This window comes from Psammomys obesus, unplaced genomic scaffold, assembly GCF_907164565.1.
Source record: "Psammomys obesus unplaced genomic scaffold, mPsaObe1.curated_primary_1811, whole genome shotgun sequence".
NCBI lineage: Eukaryota > Metazoa > Chordata > Mammalia > Rodentia > Muridae > Psammomys > Psammomys obesus.
Genome location: NW_026594377.1, coordinates 204873 through 221289, shown reverse-complemented (window position 1 = coordinate 221289; position 16417 = coordinate 204873). Strand labels below are relative to the sequence as shown.

Genomic DNA, 16417 nt, shown 5'->3' with positions numbered 1-16417 from the left:
CATCACCCAACCACCTGCAGGGAGCAAAGACCACGCCCTTCCTAAGCAAGACCACGCCCTTCAGCTCTGTGGCCTCTTTGTAGATAGGTGTGAGGATCCTGCCTTGACTCTCTTGATCCTGTGGCTCACACGCAGGTCCCGATGGCCCAGCCCAGGCTCCCTCATGGAAATGTGGACTTTCTAGATCCAGAGTGTCCAGAATTGGAGGCCTGAGACAGGAGAAACCATATAAGGGGTGAATGTCATAGGTAAAGACCAAAGTCAGGGCAGCAGCGGAAGGTCAGAGGTCAGTGTTGTGTGGCAGAGTCACCACCACCTGCAGGAAGAGTGACAGGATGAAGCTGGAGGTCGCAGTGAGTCTTCAGAAGGCTTCTGGTCCCGGCTGTGCACAGAGCCCTGCTGATTGGGGTGACCGTGCAAAGCGGGCTGGAGCATCAGGAAGCAGGACGCTGGAGCATCCAGCCAGACTTCTTATCCACTAAAGAACAGAAGCTAAGGAGAGGTGGCTCAGCATCTGGCTGCTCCTGCAGAGGACCCAGGTTCAGTTCCAAGCACCCACGCGGTGGCTCCCAGCTTCCTGTAACTCCAGCTCAAAAGGGCTTGACAGCCTCTTCTGGCCTCTGTGGGCACCACACACACGGTGCATAAACACATATGCAAGCAAAACATTCATACATGTAAAAAATGATCGTAATAAAAAGTGTTAAAAGAGTAAAGCTATTTAGCTGGATGTGATGGCCCAAGGCTGTCATGCCAGCACTTCAGAGGCCGAGGTGAGGGCAATTGCAGTTCAAGGCCAGCTGGGGCTACAAAGCAAGATCTGGTAAAAACAAACAAACAAATAAAGACAGAGCCCGCCGAGGCTGTCGGAGGCCGTTCAGGTTGCAGAGGCTGTGTGACAGAGGCACCCTGCCTCTTGCAGCCTGTGTCATAGGCGAGGGCACACAGTGAGGAGGAGGTTCCCCACCCCTGTGGGAGGCAGATGGGGTGACCAGTGTTTCTGTCTTCTGTCTGTTTTGCAGGCACGAGGAGAAGGCGAGATGTCCAAGTCTCTATGGTTCAAAGGCGGGTGCGTAGAACGTGCTGGTTAAAAGGGATGTTCTAAACCCAGAGCTTATGGGCAGTTTACACCTGTCACTCAGTAGGACTATGGTGGAGTGTCAGGAGGATTCCGTCCTGATAGGAGAAAGTTCTTTCTCCTGACGGTTTTACCCTCAGCCTGTGGGGAGGCTAGGGGCCCTGCCCTCCCTCGGGTGATGGGTGTAAGGTCGGAGCACAGGCTCAGCATGCCCTGTGTCTTGCAGCCCTGGTGGTGGCCTCATCATCATTGACAGCATGCCAGACATCCGGAAGCGGAAGCCCATTCCCCTCGTGAGCGACCTGGTGAGCAGCAATATGCTCCCACTCTGAGTGGGACTGCTGTGAGCAGGGTGCAACCTGCACAACTGCCCACGGCGGTCCTGAGGCTGGGGACTGCCCGGGCAGGCTGTGGGACTAATGTACCCTGATTTCCACCCCATGCATCCTGGACCTCAGGCAATGGTGAGTGATGGTAGCAATGTGTGTGTGTCCCCAGACACCCACCTTTCAGCTGCTCCCCTCCCCGTGTGGGTATCAAGATTTGGGGTAAGAAGATCAGGTGTCCGAATGCTGCTCGCTCGCTACCTTGATTCGCTATCCAGCTGAGAGTTTTGCTCAACTGGAGTCTCCCAAGTCCCGCCTTTGGGGTGTGGGAAATTCACCTCTCAGGATTCCTTCTGACCCAGTGCCCCCAACCTGGTCAGCACTCCCACTCCCCCTGCGCCGCAACCTTCCCCGTGCGGCCTTCCTGTGCGGCACTCACGGGAGACCTTCCTGCCACAGTCACTGGTCCAGTCGCGGAAGGCGGGCATCACCTCAGCCTTGGCCTCTAGCACACTGAACAACGAGGAACTGGTGAGTGGGAGTTCTGGAAGTGGCCCCGCGGTGGTATAGAAGCAGGGGGCGCTGGGTTTCCGGGACAATCACGACCCACGCGGCCCTCGTTCCCTGCAGAAAAACCACGTTTACAAGAAGACCTTGCAAGCCTTAATCTACCCCATCTCCTGCACCACCCCGCACAACTTCGAGGTGTGGACGGCCACCACGCCCACCTACTGCTATGAGTGCGAGGGGCTGCTGTGGGGCATCGCTCGGCAGGGCATGCGCTGCACGGAGTGTGGCGTGAAGTGCCATGAGAAGTGCCAGGACCTGCTCAACGCGGACTGCCTGCAGCGTGAGGGGCGGGGCCAGGCGGGGAGGGGCGGGGCTGAGACGGGTGGGCAGGGCCGGACTCAATCAGTCTCAACCCGGCCAAAGAGCCGGTAGGGGCCCAGACAGGAGGGGCAAGGCCAGGCTGGAGGGGCCAGGTCGAGAGAGCTGAACTGTGTCGTCAGCTTGGGTGACTGAGCTGAGGGCAGTGGATGGACTGTGATGGGCAAATTCAGGGCACGTCAAGGCTGGCTGCAGCAGCTTAGAATGGGGTTGCCACTAGCACGAGGAGCCTGAGGCAAGGCAATGGGATGGTTATGTGGGCAGAGCTTAGGCGCGGGGCGGGGCTCTTCAGGGGTTATGCGAAGCAGTTCTCAATATGTGGGGCGTGACCTCTTCGGAGGGTCACATATCAGGTATGTATCAGACATGTCATATATACTGTTAACGATCGTAATAGTCGCAGACTTAGAGTTATGAAGTAGCATCGAGATAATTTTATGGTTGGGGTCAAGAGGAACTGTATTAAGGGGTTGCAGCATTGGGAATGTTGAGAACTTTATGTGCTGGGACAGGAGAAGGGGGCTTAGGACTGCAGTAGTGAGTAGAGGCAGCCGGTACTGATCTATGCAGGGGCTTTCAGTGAGAAAGACATGTGACAACTCTGCCTTGGAGAAAGGAGGTCCTCGTGAGGAACAGCAAAGTGCTGGTGGTCTAACAGGGCAGGGCTTGAGGAAAGACGCCCATCTGGCAGGAAGGCTGTGGGTGAACCAGCTCAGACAAGATGATGGGTCAGTGACGGGAGAGGAAGGCAAGGCTCCAGGGGGTAGGGCCTCCGACAGGGTGTGGCCTCGAGGGTGTGGCTTGGAGGGGCGTGTCTCAGTGGGCTGTGCCTTCAGGTGGCCTTAGATACTAGGATTGTAGGTGGGCGGAGACTCCGTGTAGGTGTGACCCACCTTGATGCCTGGGGCAGGGAATTCAGATTGTGAGAAGAGGGAGAGGCCTAGGATGGGGCCCAGAGGTGGGCAGAGACTGGGGTGCCAGAGGCTCAAGGGACTTGGCTATGGGAGGGCAGGGGACTTTGGGGGCGTGGCAGGAGGCGGGCCCTGTGGGGATGGCCTGGGCTGGAGGGTTGAAGGCAAACAGCAGGACACCAAGGCCAGGTGCATCTGCGACGGCAGGGGCGGCAGAAAAGAGTTCCAAACATGGCGCCGAAGACCGCACGCAGAACATCATCATGGTGCTGAAGGACCGCATGAAGATCCGCGAGCGCAACAAGCCTGAGATCTTTGAGCTGATCCAAGAGATCTTCGCTGTCACCAAGAGCGCGCACACACAGCAGATGAAGGCCGTCAAGCAGAGCGTGCTGGATGGCACGTCCAAGTGGTCAGCCAAAATAAGCATCACAGGTGCGAGTGCGCAGACAGCCCTGGGGAGAGCCGAGGGATGCGTGCAACCGAAGGAGGGGTCCAGCTTGAGGACCTCAGGGAAGCCGCTTCTAACATGCATTCGAGAGTGGTCCCACCTGTGGTACATAAGTGGGTGGAGAGGTGACTGGGTGGATGGATGATGGCTGGGTGGCTGCACAGATGGATGGGGTCTGAAGGCTTGGATGTGTGAGTGGATGGATGGGTGGCTGGGTGACAAGCGAGAGCTGAGTGGGTGCGAGGGTGGTTGCCTGGGTAGGAGGTCAGATACTACATATATCAATGGATGGACAGGTGGATGACAGGAGGGAGGGATGGCGGAGGAAGACTGCATGGGCTAAGGCTGTGGCTGGCCCGGGTCCCGGGTCTCCTGGGGCATGTGGTAGTGGCTTCTCTTGAAAAGTCCCCATCTTGGACTCACATTTGTGTGCTGTGTGTCTTTCAGTGGTCTGTGCCCAGGGCTTGCAAGCCAAGGATAAGACAGGGTCCAGTGACCCTTATGTCACTGTCCAGGTTGGAAAGACCAAGAAAAGAACAAAAACCATCTATGGGAACCTCAACCCGGTGTGGGAAGAGAATTTCCACTTGTGAGTGCCTGGCCCAGCTACAAACTAGGCTCGATTCTGGGTCAAGTTCCAGGCCTGTGAAGCTGGACAGTTGCCTGATGCCTGCCCTTCCATCTGATCCCCACACAGCGAGTGTCACAACTCCTCTGACCGGATCAAAGTGCGTGTCTGGGATGAAGACGACGATATCAAATCCCGAGTGAAGCAGAGGTTTAAGAGGGAGTCTGACGACTTCCTAGGTCAGACCATCATCGAGGTTCGGACTCTTAGCGGCGAGATGGATGTGTGGTACAATCTGGGTGAGTGAGGGGAGGACTCGGGGGGCTGCAGAGCTTCAGATGCTTCAGAACAGACATGGCTGCCCGGGAACCTTCTGACAACCCCCCAACCCACAGACAAGAGAACAGACAAGTCTGCTGTGTCAGGTGCCATTCGGCTTCACATCAGTGTGGAGATCAAAGGGGAGGAGAAGGTGGCGCCCTACCATGTCCAGTATACCTGTCTACATGAGGTGAGCTCCTCCGTGCCAGGAGGCATACAGTTGGCTCCTTCGGCACCATGCGTACCTCCCTTCACCTTGGACACACTGTGCACCTCGGGTGGTCCCTCACATGGTCCCCAACCCGAGAGACCACCACACACGCATCAAAGCCCAGCTCCAGGGTCCCCTCTCGTGGACCTCCAGGCCGGCTCTCAAGGCTCTACTGCTCCTGCCTGGTCTTATGGAAAGAATCTGTCCCTGACTGGAGCATCCCAATGTATGGACTACTAAATGGTTGAACTACTAAATGGAGGAACAAAAAATAAGACCAATGGACTCAGGGAGCAGATTGGGGTGTGGCTGAGGGAGTGGGTGGGTGACAGAGAGTGGATGATGGAGAGTTAATAATCTCTAGAAATAGACTGAGTGCTTGGGAGGGGGTTGTGCGCCAGTTAGGTTCATGGAAAAGTGGATGATGTATTTTTTGGGAATACAGACAATGGATAATATTTGTGGGATAGCCAGATGGATGGGTGGGTGGACGGACAGGGGTTGTGGGAGGGTGTGTCTGTGGCTAAGGAGGGTGGATGTGGCTAAGGAGGGTGGATGTGGGCACACATGAAGCCCAGGTGTAGTGGAGGATGATGGGTGATAGTGATGGGTGAGTGACTGGAAGGATGTGTGATGGGAGTTGTCCTCCAGGACCCTTCCTCACTCCTGATGCTGTGTCCCCGTGCAGAACCTGTTCCACTTTGTAACGGATGTGCAGAACAATGGCGTGGTGAAGATCCCTGATGCCAAGGGTGACGACGCCTGGAAGGTTTACTATGATGAGACGGCCCAGGAAATCGTGGATGAGTTCGCCATGCGCTATGGCGTGGAGTCCATCTACCAAGCCATGACGTGAGGGCACAGTGGGTGGGTGGGTGGGTGCCTGGAGTGACACTGGAAGGCCTGGAGAGGGAGGCGTATGCGCCACCCCCAGGAGTTATCAGGGTGCTGTTATTGGAAGCCAGTGTGAGGCAGAGAAGTGGCAGCTTAGACAGATGGGGTGGCACACACTTGGGACATGGGCGCTTGGGGATGGAACAGTGGCATTTGGAAGTGGAACACTCATTCTTGGCTACATACTACATTTGAAACCAGCCTGAGTGACATGAGACCCTGTCTCAAAAAATAAATTAAAAAACATGGAAGAGAGGACACAGAGGACTGAGCCAGGCTGAGGGAAAGGAAAGTGGGAGTCGGAGCCAATTCCCAGATGGTATGTTGGAGTTCTGGGGACCCCACAGTCTTGGTCCCCAGACCCAGAGCCTCCTGCTCTCACTTGCCAGCCACTTTGCCTGCCTCTCCTCCAAGTATATGTGCCCCGGGGTACCTGCAGTCATGAGCACGCTGCTTGCCAACATCAACGCCTACTACGCACACACCACCGCCTCCGCCAACGTGTCTGCTTCCGACCGCTTCGCTGCCTCCAACTTCGGGGTCAGTCTCAGGGGTCAGTCTGCCGGGGTGGGCAGACTTCCTTAGCCCGCAGTAGGGCCTCTGTGTGCCCCTGTCCAGTGTCTGCCTGTCTCAGAGCCTCACTCTGCTCTTTGTAGAATGGACTTGGACATTATGAGTGGCTAAAGTGCCAGGCGGTGTGGGTGCACTGTTTTAATCCCAGCACCTGGGAGGCAGAGGCAGGTGGATCTCTGAGTTCAAGACCGGCCTGGTCTACAGAACAAGTGCCAGGACAGGCAGGATTACAGACAAAGAAACTCTGTCTTGCCCCCCCCCCCAAATAAAGTGAGGAGAGTGCTTGAAGCTCTTCTCTAGGATAAATGAGGCTCTTGGTTCTAAGCCTAGCACCATGAAAACCAGTCATGGTAACTTAGATGCTTGTCACCCCAGCTCTCAGCAGGCCACGGCAGGAAGATCTCTAGGCCCTGGCCAGCCTGAGCCGTACAGACCCAGTGTCAAAAAGCTAGAAGGAAAGGGGGTCTGGTTGGGTGGTGATTCTCAGGGTTAGGGAGCACTCAACCAGCTCAGCAGCCAATGTTCAGTGGTATCACTGGCCCGGCCCCGCCTCCCCCCTCCCATCTTCCACTCAGAAAGAGCGCTTTGTGAAACTTCTGGACCAGCTGCACAACTCCCTGCGGATAGACCTGTCCATGTACCGGGTAAGATGCCCTTGTGTCCGAGTCGCTGTCCCTGGAGCACATGTCCCTGTGGGGACAGTCACCCGGAGAGAGGGCCGGCGACTAGTGTAGTCTGCATGTGCTCCCGTGGCCACATGCAAACAGCCCCTGCCCACCGGGGACGGCCCTGTCCTCATCTGACCAACCACCCGGTCCCAACAGAACAACTTCCCGGCCAGCAGCCCCGAGCGGCTGCAGGACCTCAAGTCCACGGTGGATCTTCTCACCAGCATCACCTTCTTCCGCATGAAGGTGAGTGTTCCAACGGCACGCCCTACTGTCCTCATGCAGCCATGTGAAGGGGCCTTGACCGTGGCCACTGCTACAGCGCTCCCTTGAGTGCACGGTGGGAGCCAGCAACACGGTGCGGTGGTTAAAGGTGCTTGTCACCAAGCCTGACTATGTGAGCTCAATCCCCTGGACCAGCAGAGAACTGACTCCACAGGTTGTCCTCCAACCTCCCAATGTGCAAGGAACACACACCAACCCCCCATGTATGCTAAAAATGTGTGTGATTAAAATTATCTAGGTGTGGTGGCAAACACTTTCAGTACCAGCCCTTGGGAAGCAGAGCCAAGGCATCTCTGGGAGGCCAGGGCCAGCCTGGCTCACACAGCGAGAGAAACACTGGGAAAACCCAGCAGTCGTCAACAGCTTACACCCTGAGTGTCAAGGTCTTAGCCCCCTCACCTGACCGGTCTCTGCTCTCAGGTCCAGGAGCTGCAGAGCCCGCCGCGCGCCAGCCAGGTGGTAAAGGACTGCGTGAAGGCCTGCCTCAACTCCACCTATGAGTACATCTTCAACAACTGCCATGAGCTCTACGGTCGAGAGTACCAGACAGACCCGGTAAGGGCCTGGATGGAAATCCCTGCACAGGCACCTGGGGCCACATCGTCCTCAGACCTTCAGTGCTTTCTTCTGGAGGCCATGTGTCAGGACTGTGGGATGATCTGAAGAAGATACAAAGCATTTGGTGCTGTCCAGTGAAGGACTTAGCATTGAGTACTCAGTAGGCACTTATTGATGTGCTTGTTGAGTTTGGGTTAAAGCCTCAAGACCAGTGGATGATCTCCATTTTCAAAGTTCAGGGAGAGATGGCTCAGTGGTTAAGAGCATGTACTGCTCTTCGAGAGGACCTGAGTTCGATTCTTAGCGCCCATGATGGTGGCCTCCTGGGGCCACATGCATGTGGTGTTCATGCAGATGAGCAGACATATTCATAAAGCAAATCTTTCAAAAAGAAATGGTGTAGAGCTGGTGGGAGGGCTGTTGTAGGGCCAAGCCTGTTCCCTGTGCTCTGTCTCTGGGTCGGTGAGACATGTATGCCAGCCTGGACTACACCTCACATCTCTGTCTCAGAAAGAAGATATTGGCTTGGGTTGAATTTCTTTTAATTTTCCTCTGTTTCTTACTTTGTTTGAAATGAGGGTGTCCTCTCAGGTAGCCTAGGTTGGCTCCAGCGCCTGTAGTGTGTGTGTGTGTGTGTGTGTGTGTGTGTGTGTGTGTGTGTGTGTAGCCGGCTGCCTCTATGCCCTGCACCTGCCAGCTCACCCAGTGTTTGCTCTTTGTAGCACGAGGCAAGCAGTGCCAGGCTCCCCACTCCTCCCGCCCTAACTTCTAAGCATCGTCTCCTCTGCTCATTTCAGGCCAAGAAGGGGGAGGTTCCCCCAGAGGAGCAGGGTCCCAGCATCAAGAACCTAGACTTCTGGTCCAAGTTGATCACTCTCATCGTTTCCATCATTGAGGAGGATAAGAACTCCTACACACCCTGCCTCAACCAGTGGGTACCAGAGGGCCGGGCGGGTCCCGGGCAGTTCGTAAGGGCTCTTTGCACAGAATGGCTATATCTGAAAGCTCATGTGTGTGTGAGATCCCCCCCCCCATTGGTTGACTTTCTTTTTGCTTTTTTTTGAGGTAGGGTTTCCATAAAGCTGACCCTACACTCACTCTGTAGCCCAGGTTGGCCCTTAACTTGAGATCTCCCTGCCTTGGTTTCCTGAGAAGCTGGGAAGACAGACCTGAACCACAGGTCCACCTGTGGAATTTAGAGTCTGATTCCAGGAGTTTAACTGTGTTTACAACTGGGGCATGACCTTTACATTTTTTATGAACTAACATTTATTTTGCTTATTTTGTAAATTTTATCGCATGCTTTTGGGTGTTGTGCTGCATGTGCCTGTGAACATGTTTGTGCCTGGTACCTGCCGAGTGAGCTTTATTGGATGGAGAGAGAGAGGAGAGAGCAAGACGTGATGGGGGAGGGGAGGGGACACCCCAACAGAGAAAGGGGAGAGAGCAGGAGAGAGGAAGAGAGTGAAAGAGCAAGGCAAGAGCAAGAGAGAAAAAGTGGCAGGTGGGTCCATCTACAGCCTCTCCCTGGCAGGTGACTCATGATGGCATCATGGGTTACTAGGTAACCCAGAAGCAGGCTGCTTAAATACTCACAGGGAGGACACTTGCGGCGTTAGATCCCTGGAACTGCAGTTACAAATGGTTGTGAGCTGTCATGTGGGTGATGGGAATCAAAGCTGAGGTGTGTGTGTGTGTGTGTGTGTGTATTATCTGTGGAGGTCCCAGGACATGTGGGAGTTGGTTCTCTCCCTCCACCATGTGGATTCTAAGGATTGAACTTTGGTCTTCAGGCTTGGTGGCCACCGAGCCCTCCCACTGGCTGAGAAATAAACTTTAATACAGAGTGTTGTAGCTAGCTCAGAGTGCACACCTGCAGTCCTAGCTGCTCCGCCTACGCCCAGGAGTGATAGTGGCCTTGGCAAGATGGAGGAACCTTGTTTCAGAAGCAAATCACACACCATTTTATACAATGTGCAGCCCCGTGCATCGCCCAGTGTTGTGCACTGTGCGACTGTGTGGGAATGTGACCACAGCTTGTGACAGACTGGCCTCTGTGGGAAATAGTTATCAAGTAGTTAAAGGAGCCATTGAGTCAATTTCTTTCAAAGGGAGCACTGGAGTGAGGGAGGGAGCAAATAACTGTTTGCTTAGGCGTGGAGTTAAGAGCAGGTGTTTACACAGATGGGTGAAAGGGAGGGTAGGAGGATGGGTGGCAGCCTGGCGGCGGCTGAGTCAACAGCTAATTAGCTGGTTAGCGTGAGCGACAGGGCGGCAGATTCCCTGGAGGCTGATGGGCTAGCCTGGCCTTCCCCAGGTTTCCCCAGGAGCTGAATGTGGGGAAGATCAGCGCTGAGGTGATGTGGAGCCTGTTTGCCCAGGACATGAAGTATGCCATGGAGGGTGAGTCTCTGGGCCCAGACAGGTGGCAGCAGCTGCTCGCAGCAGGCCTCCTGGATGAGCCTGTGTCCCTCCTGGCAGAGCATGACAGACACCGGCTGTGCAAGAGCGCTGACTACATGAACCTGCACTTCAAGGTCAAGTGGCTGTACAATGAGTACGTGGCGGAGCTGCCCGCCTTTGAAAACCGCGTGCCCGAGTACCCTGCGTAAGTCTCATCAGGCCTGGGGAAGTAGCTGCAGCGCATGCTCAGGGGCTCAGGCAGGAAGGACGGCATCATGTTGAAACAAGCTGTAATTGAAATATTTTCAGTCTCTGAAGGCTAAAAGCTCCCTCCTCCTCCCTCCTCCTATTCCTAAAACTCAGGTACACAGTGAGTTTGAGGGTAGCCTGGGCTACATCAACTCCAAATTTAAGTAACCATATTAAAGAAACTCTACCCAAACTGAAGTGACCGAAACCCATTGGGGAATGAAAGCCAGGGACAGAACGCAGGTCACCATATCCTGAGAGCTGGGATTAAAGCCTGCACCCCAGCAGCAGGTCAGAAGCAGGCCCAGCAGACAGGGGGTGGGGGTGGGGGCGAGCAGAGCTAGCCACGTCCGGAGAGGTGTCCCAGCTGACCTGTCCTTTTGCAGGTGGTTTGAACCCTTTGTCATCCAGTGGTTGGATGAGAATGAGGAGGTGTCCCGAGACTTCCTGCACGGAGCGCTGGAGCGGGACAAGAAGGACGGTGTAAGGAGGCCATGGGTGGTGCCTGCTTGTGGGTGGACTTCGCTATGACTGCATCGGTGGTGGGGTGTGAGGCCGTCCCTCGCGGCTTCCGCCCTCCTGTGGCCTGGGCCGCCCCTCCCTGAGCCAGGCTGACAACACGGCCCTCTCCGTACAGTTCCAGCAGACATCGGAGCACGCCCTGTTCTCCTGCTCAGTGGTCGACGTCTTCTCCCAGCTCAACCAGAGCTTCGAGATCATAAAAAAGCTGGAGTGTCCTGACCCCCAGATTGTGGGCCACTACATGAGGCGCTTCGCCAAGGTGCGGCCTGGAGAGCCTGGAAACAGGGTGGGGCCTGAGGCGGGGGGTGGGGGTGGGTGGGTGGGGAACCTGGCGTGGAGACCAGGTAGAGTGATGGTGAGGCCGCTGAAGGTGGAGTTAGGTTGCTCTCAGGGCTGGAGATGAGGGCACTTTGGGAAGGTTGGAGTTGGTATGGAAGCTGAGGCGTGGGATCCAGCTGAGCAGGGAAGCATTGCTCTGGTGCGCCCAAGGCCTGCTACATCCCCAGCACCGCAAAATGAAAAGCAAAATGGGAAAAATGAGTTCCCGACCACTCTAGGAAAAGCAAAAAGTTGAGGAGTGTCAGTGAGATGAGCCAGTGAGTGAAGGAGCTTGCCACCAAGCCTGGCGACCTGAGTTCAATCCCTGGGATCTACAGGGTGGAAGGAGCGAACGGACTCCTGCAAGTCTGTCCTACACAGGCACACACACCTGACACACACAACCTAAATTTTAAAAATCTCTGTTGGGGGGTGGGCTGAGAGGCTGAGCGTGTAGCTCAGTAGTGGAGAGAGTGCCTGGTGTGTGCAAGGCCCAGGTCTCATCCCTGAACTACATAAAGAAAAAGTAAACAAAATAAAAGCGGACAATTATCAACTCCAAGGAAATCAGAAAGCTGGGAAGCAAATGTTTCGGGTCAGTGCTGTGGGTTAGGTTCTGACTGGCTGTGGGCCTCCAGTGAGGGTCTCACACGAGACAGAGCTGGTGCCTTGTTCACAATTTTGTTGCAAATGACCATATCTTCCACAATTAAAGCACTGGGTATTTTGAGATCTTAGACCTTTATTACCTTGGTCACAGTCTTTTTGCAAATAATCATATTTTCCTCAATTGAAGCACTGGACATTTTGATATCAGAGACCTCTGTCTGTAGCTTGACCTATGATATTAACATACCACACACTAGAATGAGTCATATCCCTTATCCACGTGTCCAGGGGGCTGCTCACACCTTCAACGGTCTAATCAGTTTCTTACACTCTGTATTTGCATTTTCATATGCCGGGGTCTCTATCAGTACCTGTCTTGGGTCAGGGTCTGATACGGCTTTATTCACTGCTGAGACTCTTTGTAAAAACTCATTGAAGGCTTCTGCAGAGCGTTGTATAGTGTTTGTAAATGAGGTGGACCTTTACCTGGGGTGTTCAACTTTCTCCCAAGCTCTTAAAGCCACTAAGTGACGTTGTTCTATAGTAACATCATCAAATTTAATCTGTTCTCGTATACCAGAGTAACACTCTTCATCCAGCAACTGAACTTTTACTGTATTCATTCTCCTTGCTTTATTTTGCTGTTCAGTATTTGTGGCTTCTTCCCTCCTCTATGTTCACCATTGCAATTGTGGGCCAGCATCTAGTACAGCTGTAACCAATCCCTTCTGGTCTTGGGGACTAATTCTAATTCCAGTTATTTAGAATTTGTTTCACTTAAGGTGAGCGCATCCCATATGAAAGCATATGGAGCTATCATTTTTATAGGATGCCAACCTATGTTGACCTAACCTTGTTCCACACCATTAGCAGGCATATGCTGTATGACTAACTGGGAAAGATGATGGTAATTTATAACCCTGGGCCACTCCTCCTGAGTCTGGTGGTGCAGTGGGTTCAATTTTAACTCTTTTTTTGAAATGGTCTGTTTCATCAGATTGTCCTCCAGCTTTTTCAGCTTTTCTCTTATTCAGCCACCCACTGGAACAGTTTCTTTCTCTCTGCAGGGTCCTCCTGTTCTCTCACTCAGTCACTGTAACTGAGCCTTTTTGTTATCTCTCTTCACAAGTGCTTCCACCTCCTCCTGCAGCCTCTCCAGTTGCACTGCCAACTCTGAAAACCATTCAGAAACAAGAGAGAGGAGTGACTCCTTTTGTTTTCACACTTCAGCCATTTTTGTTTTTCAGGCTCCTCTATTTCCACCTGTAATCCTTCCAACTGCTCAGCCAGTTTTAAACCTTTTTTGGAAACAGTATGTACAACAACAAAAAGATAAAGAAAAAAAACAGACACCCCCCCCACACACAGCAGATCAGGGAAACTCTAGCAGTAACAACTGCAATAATGTTTTTGTCTCTGGCCTCATGAAAGAAAAAAAAAAACAAAAAACAAAACAAAACAAAAAACAACAACAAAACAAAACAAAACAAAACAAAAAAAACTCCATTCCTTTCCCCCCTGTCATTTTCTCTATGGTATTTGAAATCAAATTTTCCATTTTTATCCATAACTTCTGAGCCGCATGTTGGACGCCAATTGCTACTTTGTGGCTTTTTCTTTTTCACACCTTTTAACCCTCCTTTCTGCTTTCACCCTCTAACACTAGATAGGAGAAAAACAAGAAAAGAGGGGAGAGAGGAAAACCCCTGAATCTGATTTCTTTTCTTTTGTTTCTGTTTTGACCATGGCTACTAATAAACCCCAGCTCACCCGCTAAGTGACCATCAACCACCAACCCTCCTTGTGGGGCTCTAGCATTTATAGACCCTCTGAAAAGGTCCCAGATTTTCAAATGTCACACAATGAAGAGACTATCTGCAGCTGGCAAACCCACAGCTCTACTAGAGCACGAGGCAAATCATAGTCAGCTGCTGCAGACAGTCCGAAGCGGCCTTATGTACCACATCTGGGATTACAACAAAATAGAGTCTTCTAATTCTCTCTCTCTCTCTCTCTCTCTCTCTCTCTCTCTCTCTCTCTCTCTTTCTCTGAAACTCTCTCTGTAGACCAGGCTGGCCTTGAACTCAGAAATCTACCTGTGTATGCCTTCCAAGTGCTGAGATTAATGATGTCTGCCACCACTGCCCAGTCACAGTCTTATAATATTTTGTGTTTTCAAAGAAGCCAAAATTCCAGTTGTCACTACAAGTTGGTGTGCAGAAAACAGCCTTCTCATGGAGTGAGGTCTTCTCTGTGACCTCCTGGTCATCTGGGATAGACAACTGTCCAGCCTGTTGACCACCCCACAGGCTGTACAGCACAAAGTCACTGTCATGTGTGTGTGGTGTGCAGGGTCACGTGGCTGCAGCGTCCTCTCATTCTCTCTGTTTCAGACCATCAGCAATGTGCTGCTCCAGTATGCCGACATTGTTTCCAAGGACTTCGCCTCCTACTGCTCCAAGGAGAAGGAGAAAGTGGTGACCTGGGGCGCCTGCCCGCCCACCCCTCCTGGCCCCACTCAGCTTCCCTCAGGGTCCAGGGCTCCCCTTCTACCCCAGGCTCTGATATGAGGCTTCAGACAACAAGCTCGCCTGAGGGGACATGTGTCTGCGGGACCATGTGTGCTTGTGTGTGCCTTGTGTTGACCTGTCTGTCTGTGTCTGATTGTGTGGGGTTTGTTGGTGGTAGAGGTTACTTGTTTGTTTGCGTTTTTGAGACAAGCTCTCAAAATGGAGCCCAGACTGGCTTTGAGCTCCCATGCAGCCTAGGTTAGCCTCAATCTTGCTATGTAGGCTAAGGTGGCCTCCAGTTTCCTGCGTAGCCCAGCCTGGCCTTGAACTTGCCATGTATTTGCCAGCTAGCTATGTAGCCCAGGTAGCTTCAAACTGGCTACATAGCCCAGGCTTGCCTTGACTCCTTGACTCTACCTTCTGATTCTGGGGTGACAGCTGTGTACCTCTGTGCCCAGCTCTCTGTTATGATATAGTCATGTTGACGACTGGGTCACAAGTGTGGTCATGTCTGTGAGTCTGGGGGAGTTCTGTATGTGCACAAGGGTGAGGATATGCTTCCCCAGATGTCATGCATGGTTTCCAGTGGAGCTTAGGGTGTAACTCAGCAGTGTCTGCAGAGGCAGGAGGATCACAAGGACTCCTCTCCATCCCTCTTTGGCCTTTCCCTCCCAGGGGGATGTTCCTGCATGGCCCCCCATCTGGCCCAAGGGACCCTCTCTCCAGCTCATGCATGTTTAGGGCTACTGCCTCCCATGCCCTAGGGGACCCTAGATTCCTGATGCCCAGGAGGTGATGGGGGTCACCAGCCTGACTTTTGCTCTTCCCAGCCCTGCATCCTCATGAACAACACACAGCAGCTACGAGTGCAACTGGAAAAGATGTTTGAGGCAATGGGTGGGAAGGAGGTGAGTGCCAGGGTGGGTTTCGGAGGGGCTCACTCTGTTACCCCATCCCTGAGGTCACGGACAGCATGGGTGTGAACTGCAGATCTACCAGGGATGTTTGGCTGCCTGTGTCCAGTTGCTTCCCTATCCCCTTAGACACTTCCCTGGCGCCATGAGAAAGCAGGGGTGTTATGACCTTTCTCCCCTCAGCTGGATGCAGAGGCCAGTGGCACCCTAAAGGAGCTGCAGGTGAAACTGAACAACGTCCTGGATGAGCTCAGTCACGTGTTTGCCACCAGGTGGGGCCATCTCGGGGTGGGACATGTGAGCAGGGACAACTCAAGTCTTGGGCATCTCATGGTCCTGTCATACCGGGGGCGGAGTTAAGTTAGGGGAATTGGTCACTCAGACACAACTGCCCCAAAGCCTGGCTATACAGGCTTTGGCTGGTGAGTTGCTCTCCAATCTGTGCCTCGGTGGACTAGAAGTGATGATGTCAGCAGCGCCAGTGAAGGAATTCTGCCACTGAAATGTTCACAAGGGGAGTCGTAGGCAAGACTGCCTGCCCCCATGGCTCATTTTTTGGTGCTGTGGCCTCCTGGTGCTGGGAACTCAGGCCACACATCCTCATCCTCTTGGACACAGAACCTTTGCTGAGTGCCTTTCCACTGTGCCTGCAGCTTTCAGCCACACATCGAGGAGTGTGTCAAGCAGATGGGTGACATCCTGAGCCAAGTGAAGGGCACGGGCAATGTGCCTGCCAGCGCCTGCAGCAGCGTGGCCCAGGATGCAGACAACGTGCTGCAGCCCATCATGGACCTGCTGGACAGCAAGTGAGGGCAGAGAGAAGAGAGAGGGCGTGGGGAAGGGAGAGAGGAACAGACATGGCAGGTGTGTGCCTGTTGCTGATCCTGTGGGTGGATGTGTCACAATCGACCAACAGCATGAAGGCAAAGTGGGCTGTGTCACAAAATACTCACAAGGGTACATGGAATGTGGATGCTTAAAATATGGTGGACATGTTCTTGGAAGGTGGGTGGATTGGATGTGTGAGTAGAGGATAGATGAGTGGGGGGACAGATGGGTGGGTGGACGGATGAATGGGTAAGTGGATGCTGGCTGGATGGGAGGCTAGGTGGGTGGATGGATGGATGAGTGGATAGATGGGTAGGCTGGTGGATGGATGG

The 16417-nt window shown here is 53.5% G+C and overlaps 1 protein-coding gene across 3 annotated transcripts in view; it reads left to right on the top strand.

Moving 5' to 3' along the window:
- Positions 1-16417, top strand: part of Unc13a (unc-13 homolog A) — a 42370-nt gene that overhangs the window by 13985 nt on the left and 11968 nt on the right. For all 3 annotated transcript variants that reach the window (XM_055618749.1, XM_055618750.1, XM_055618752.1), the window contains 22 exons: positions 1023-1069; positions 1305-1383; positions 1864-1935; positions 2035-2254; positions 3411-3638; positions 4102-4243; positions 4352-4521; positions 4618-4733; positions 5443-5606; positions 6038-6188; positions 6797-6865; positions 7046-7135; positions 7595-7729; positions 8530-8663; positions 10050-10135; positions 10214-10340; positions 10771-10867; positions 11022-11165; positions 14227-14310; positions 15174-15251; positions 15441-15529; positions 15911-16063. In XM_055618749.1, the coding sequence (XP_055474724.1) occupies positions 1023-1069; positions 1305-1383; positions 1864-1935; positions 2035-2254; positions 3411-3638; positions 4102-4243; positions 4352-4521; positions 4618-4733; positions 5443-5606; positions 6038-6188; positions 6797-6865; positions 7046-7135; positions 7595-7729; positions 8530-8663; positions 10050-10135; positions 10214-10340; positions 10771-10867; positions 11022-11165; positions 14227-14310; positions 15174-15251; positions 15441-15529; positions 15911-16063 (2675 nt within the window). The remainder of the gene's footprint in view (positions 1-1022; positions 1070-1304; positions 1384-1863; positions 1936-2034; positions 2255-3410; positions 3639-4101; positions 4244-4351; positions 4522-4617; positions 4734-5442; positions 5607-6037; positions 6189-6796; positions 6866-7045; positions 7136-7594; positions 7730-8529; positions 8664-10049; positions 10136-10213; positions 10341-10770; positions 10868-11021; positions 11166-14226; positions 14311-15173; positions 15252-15440; positions 15530-15910; positions 16064-16417) is intronic.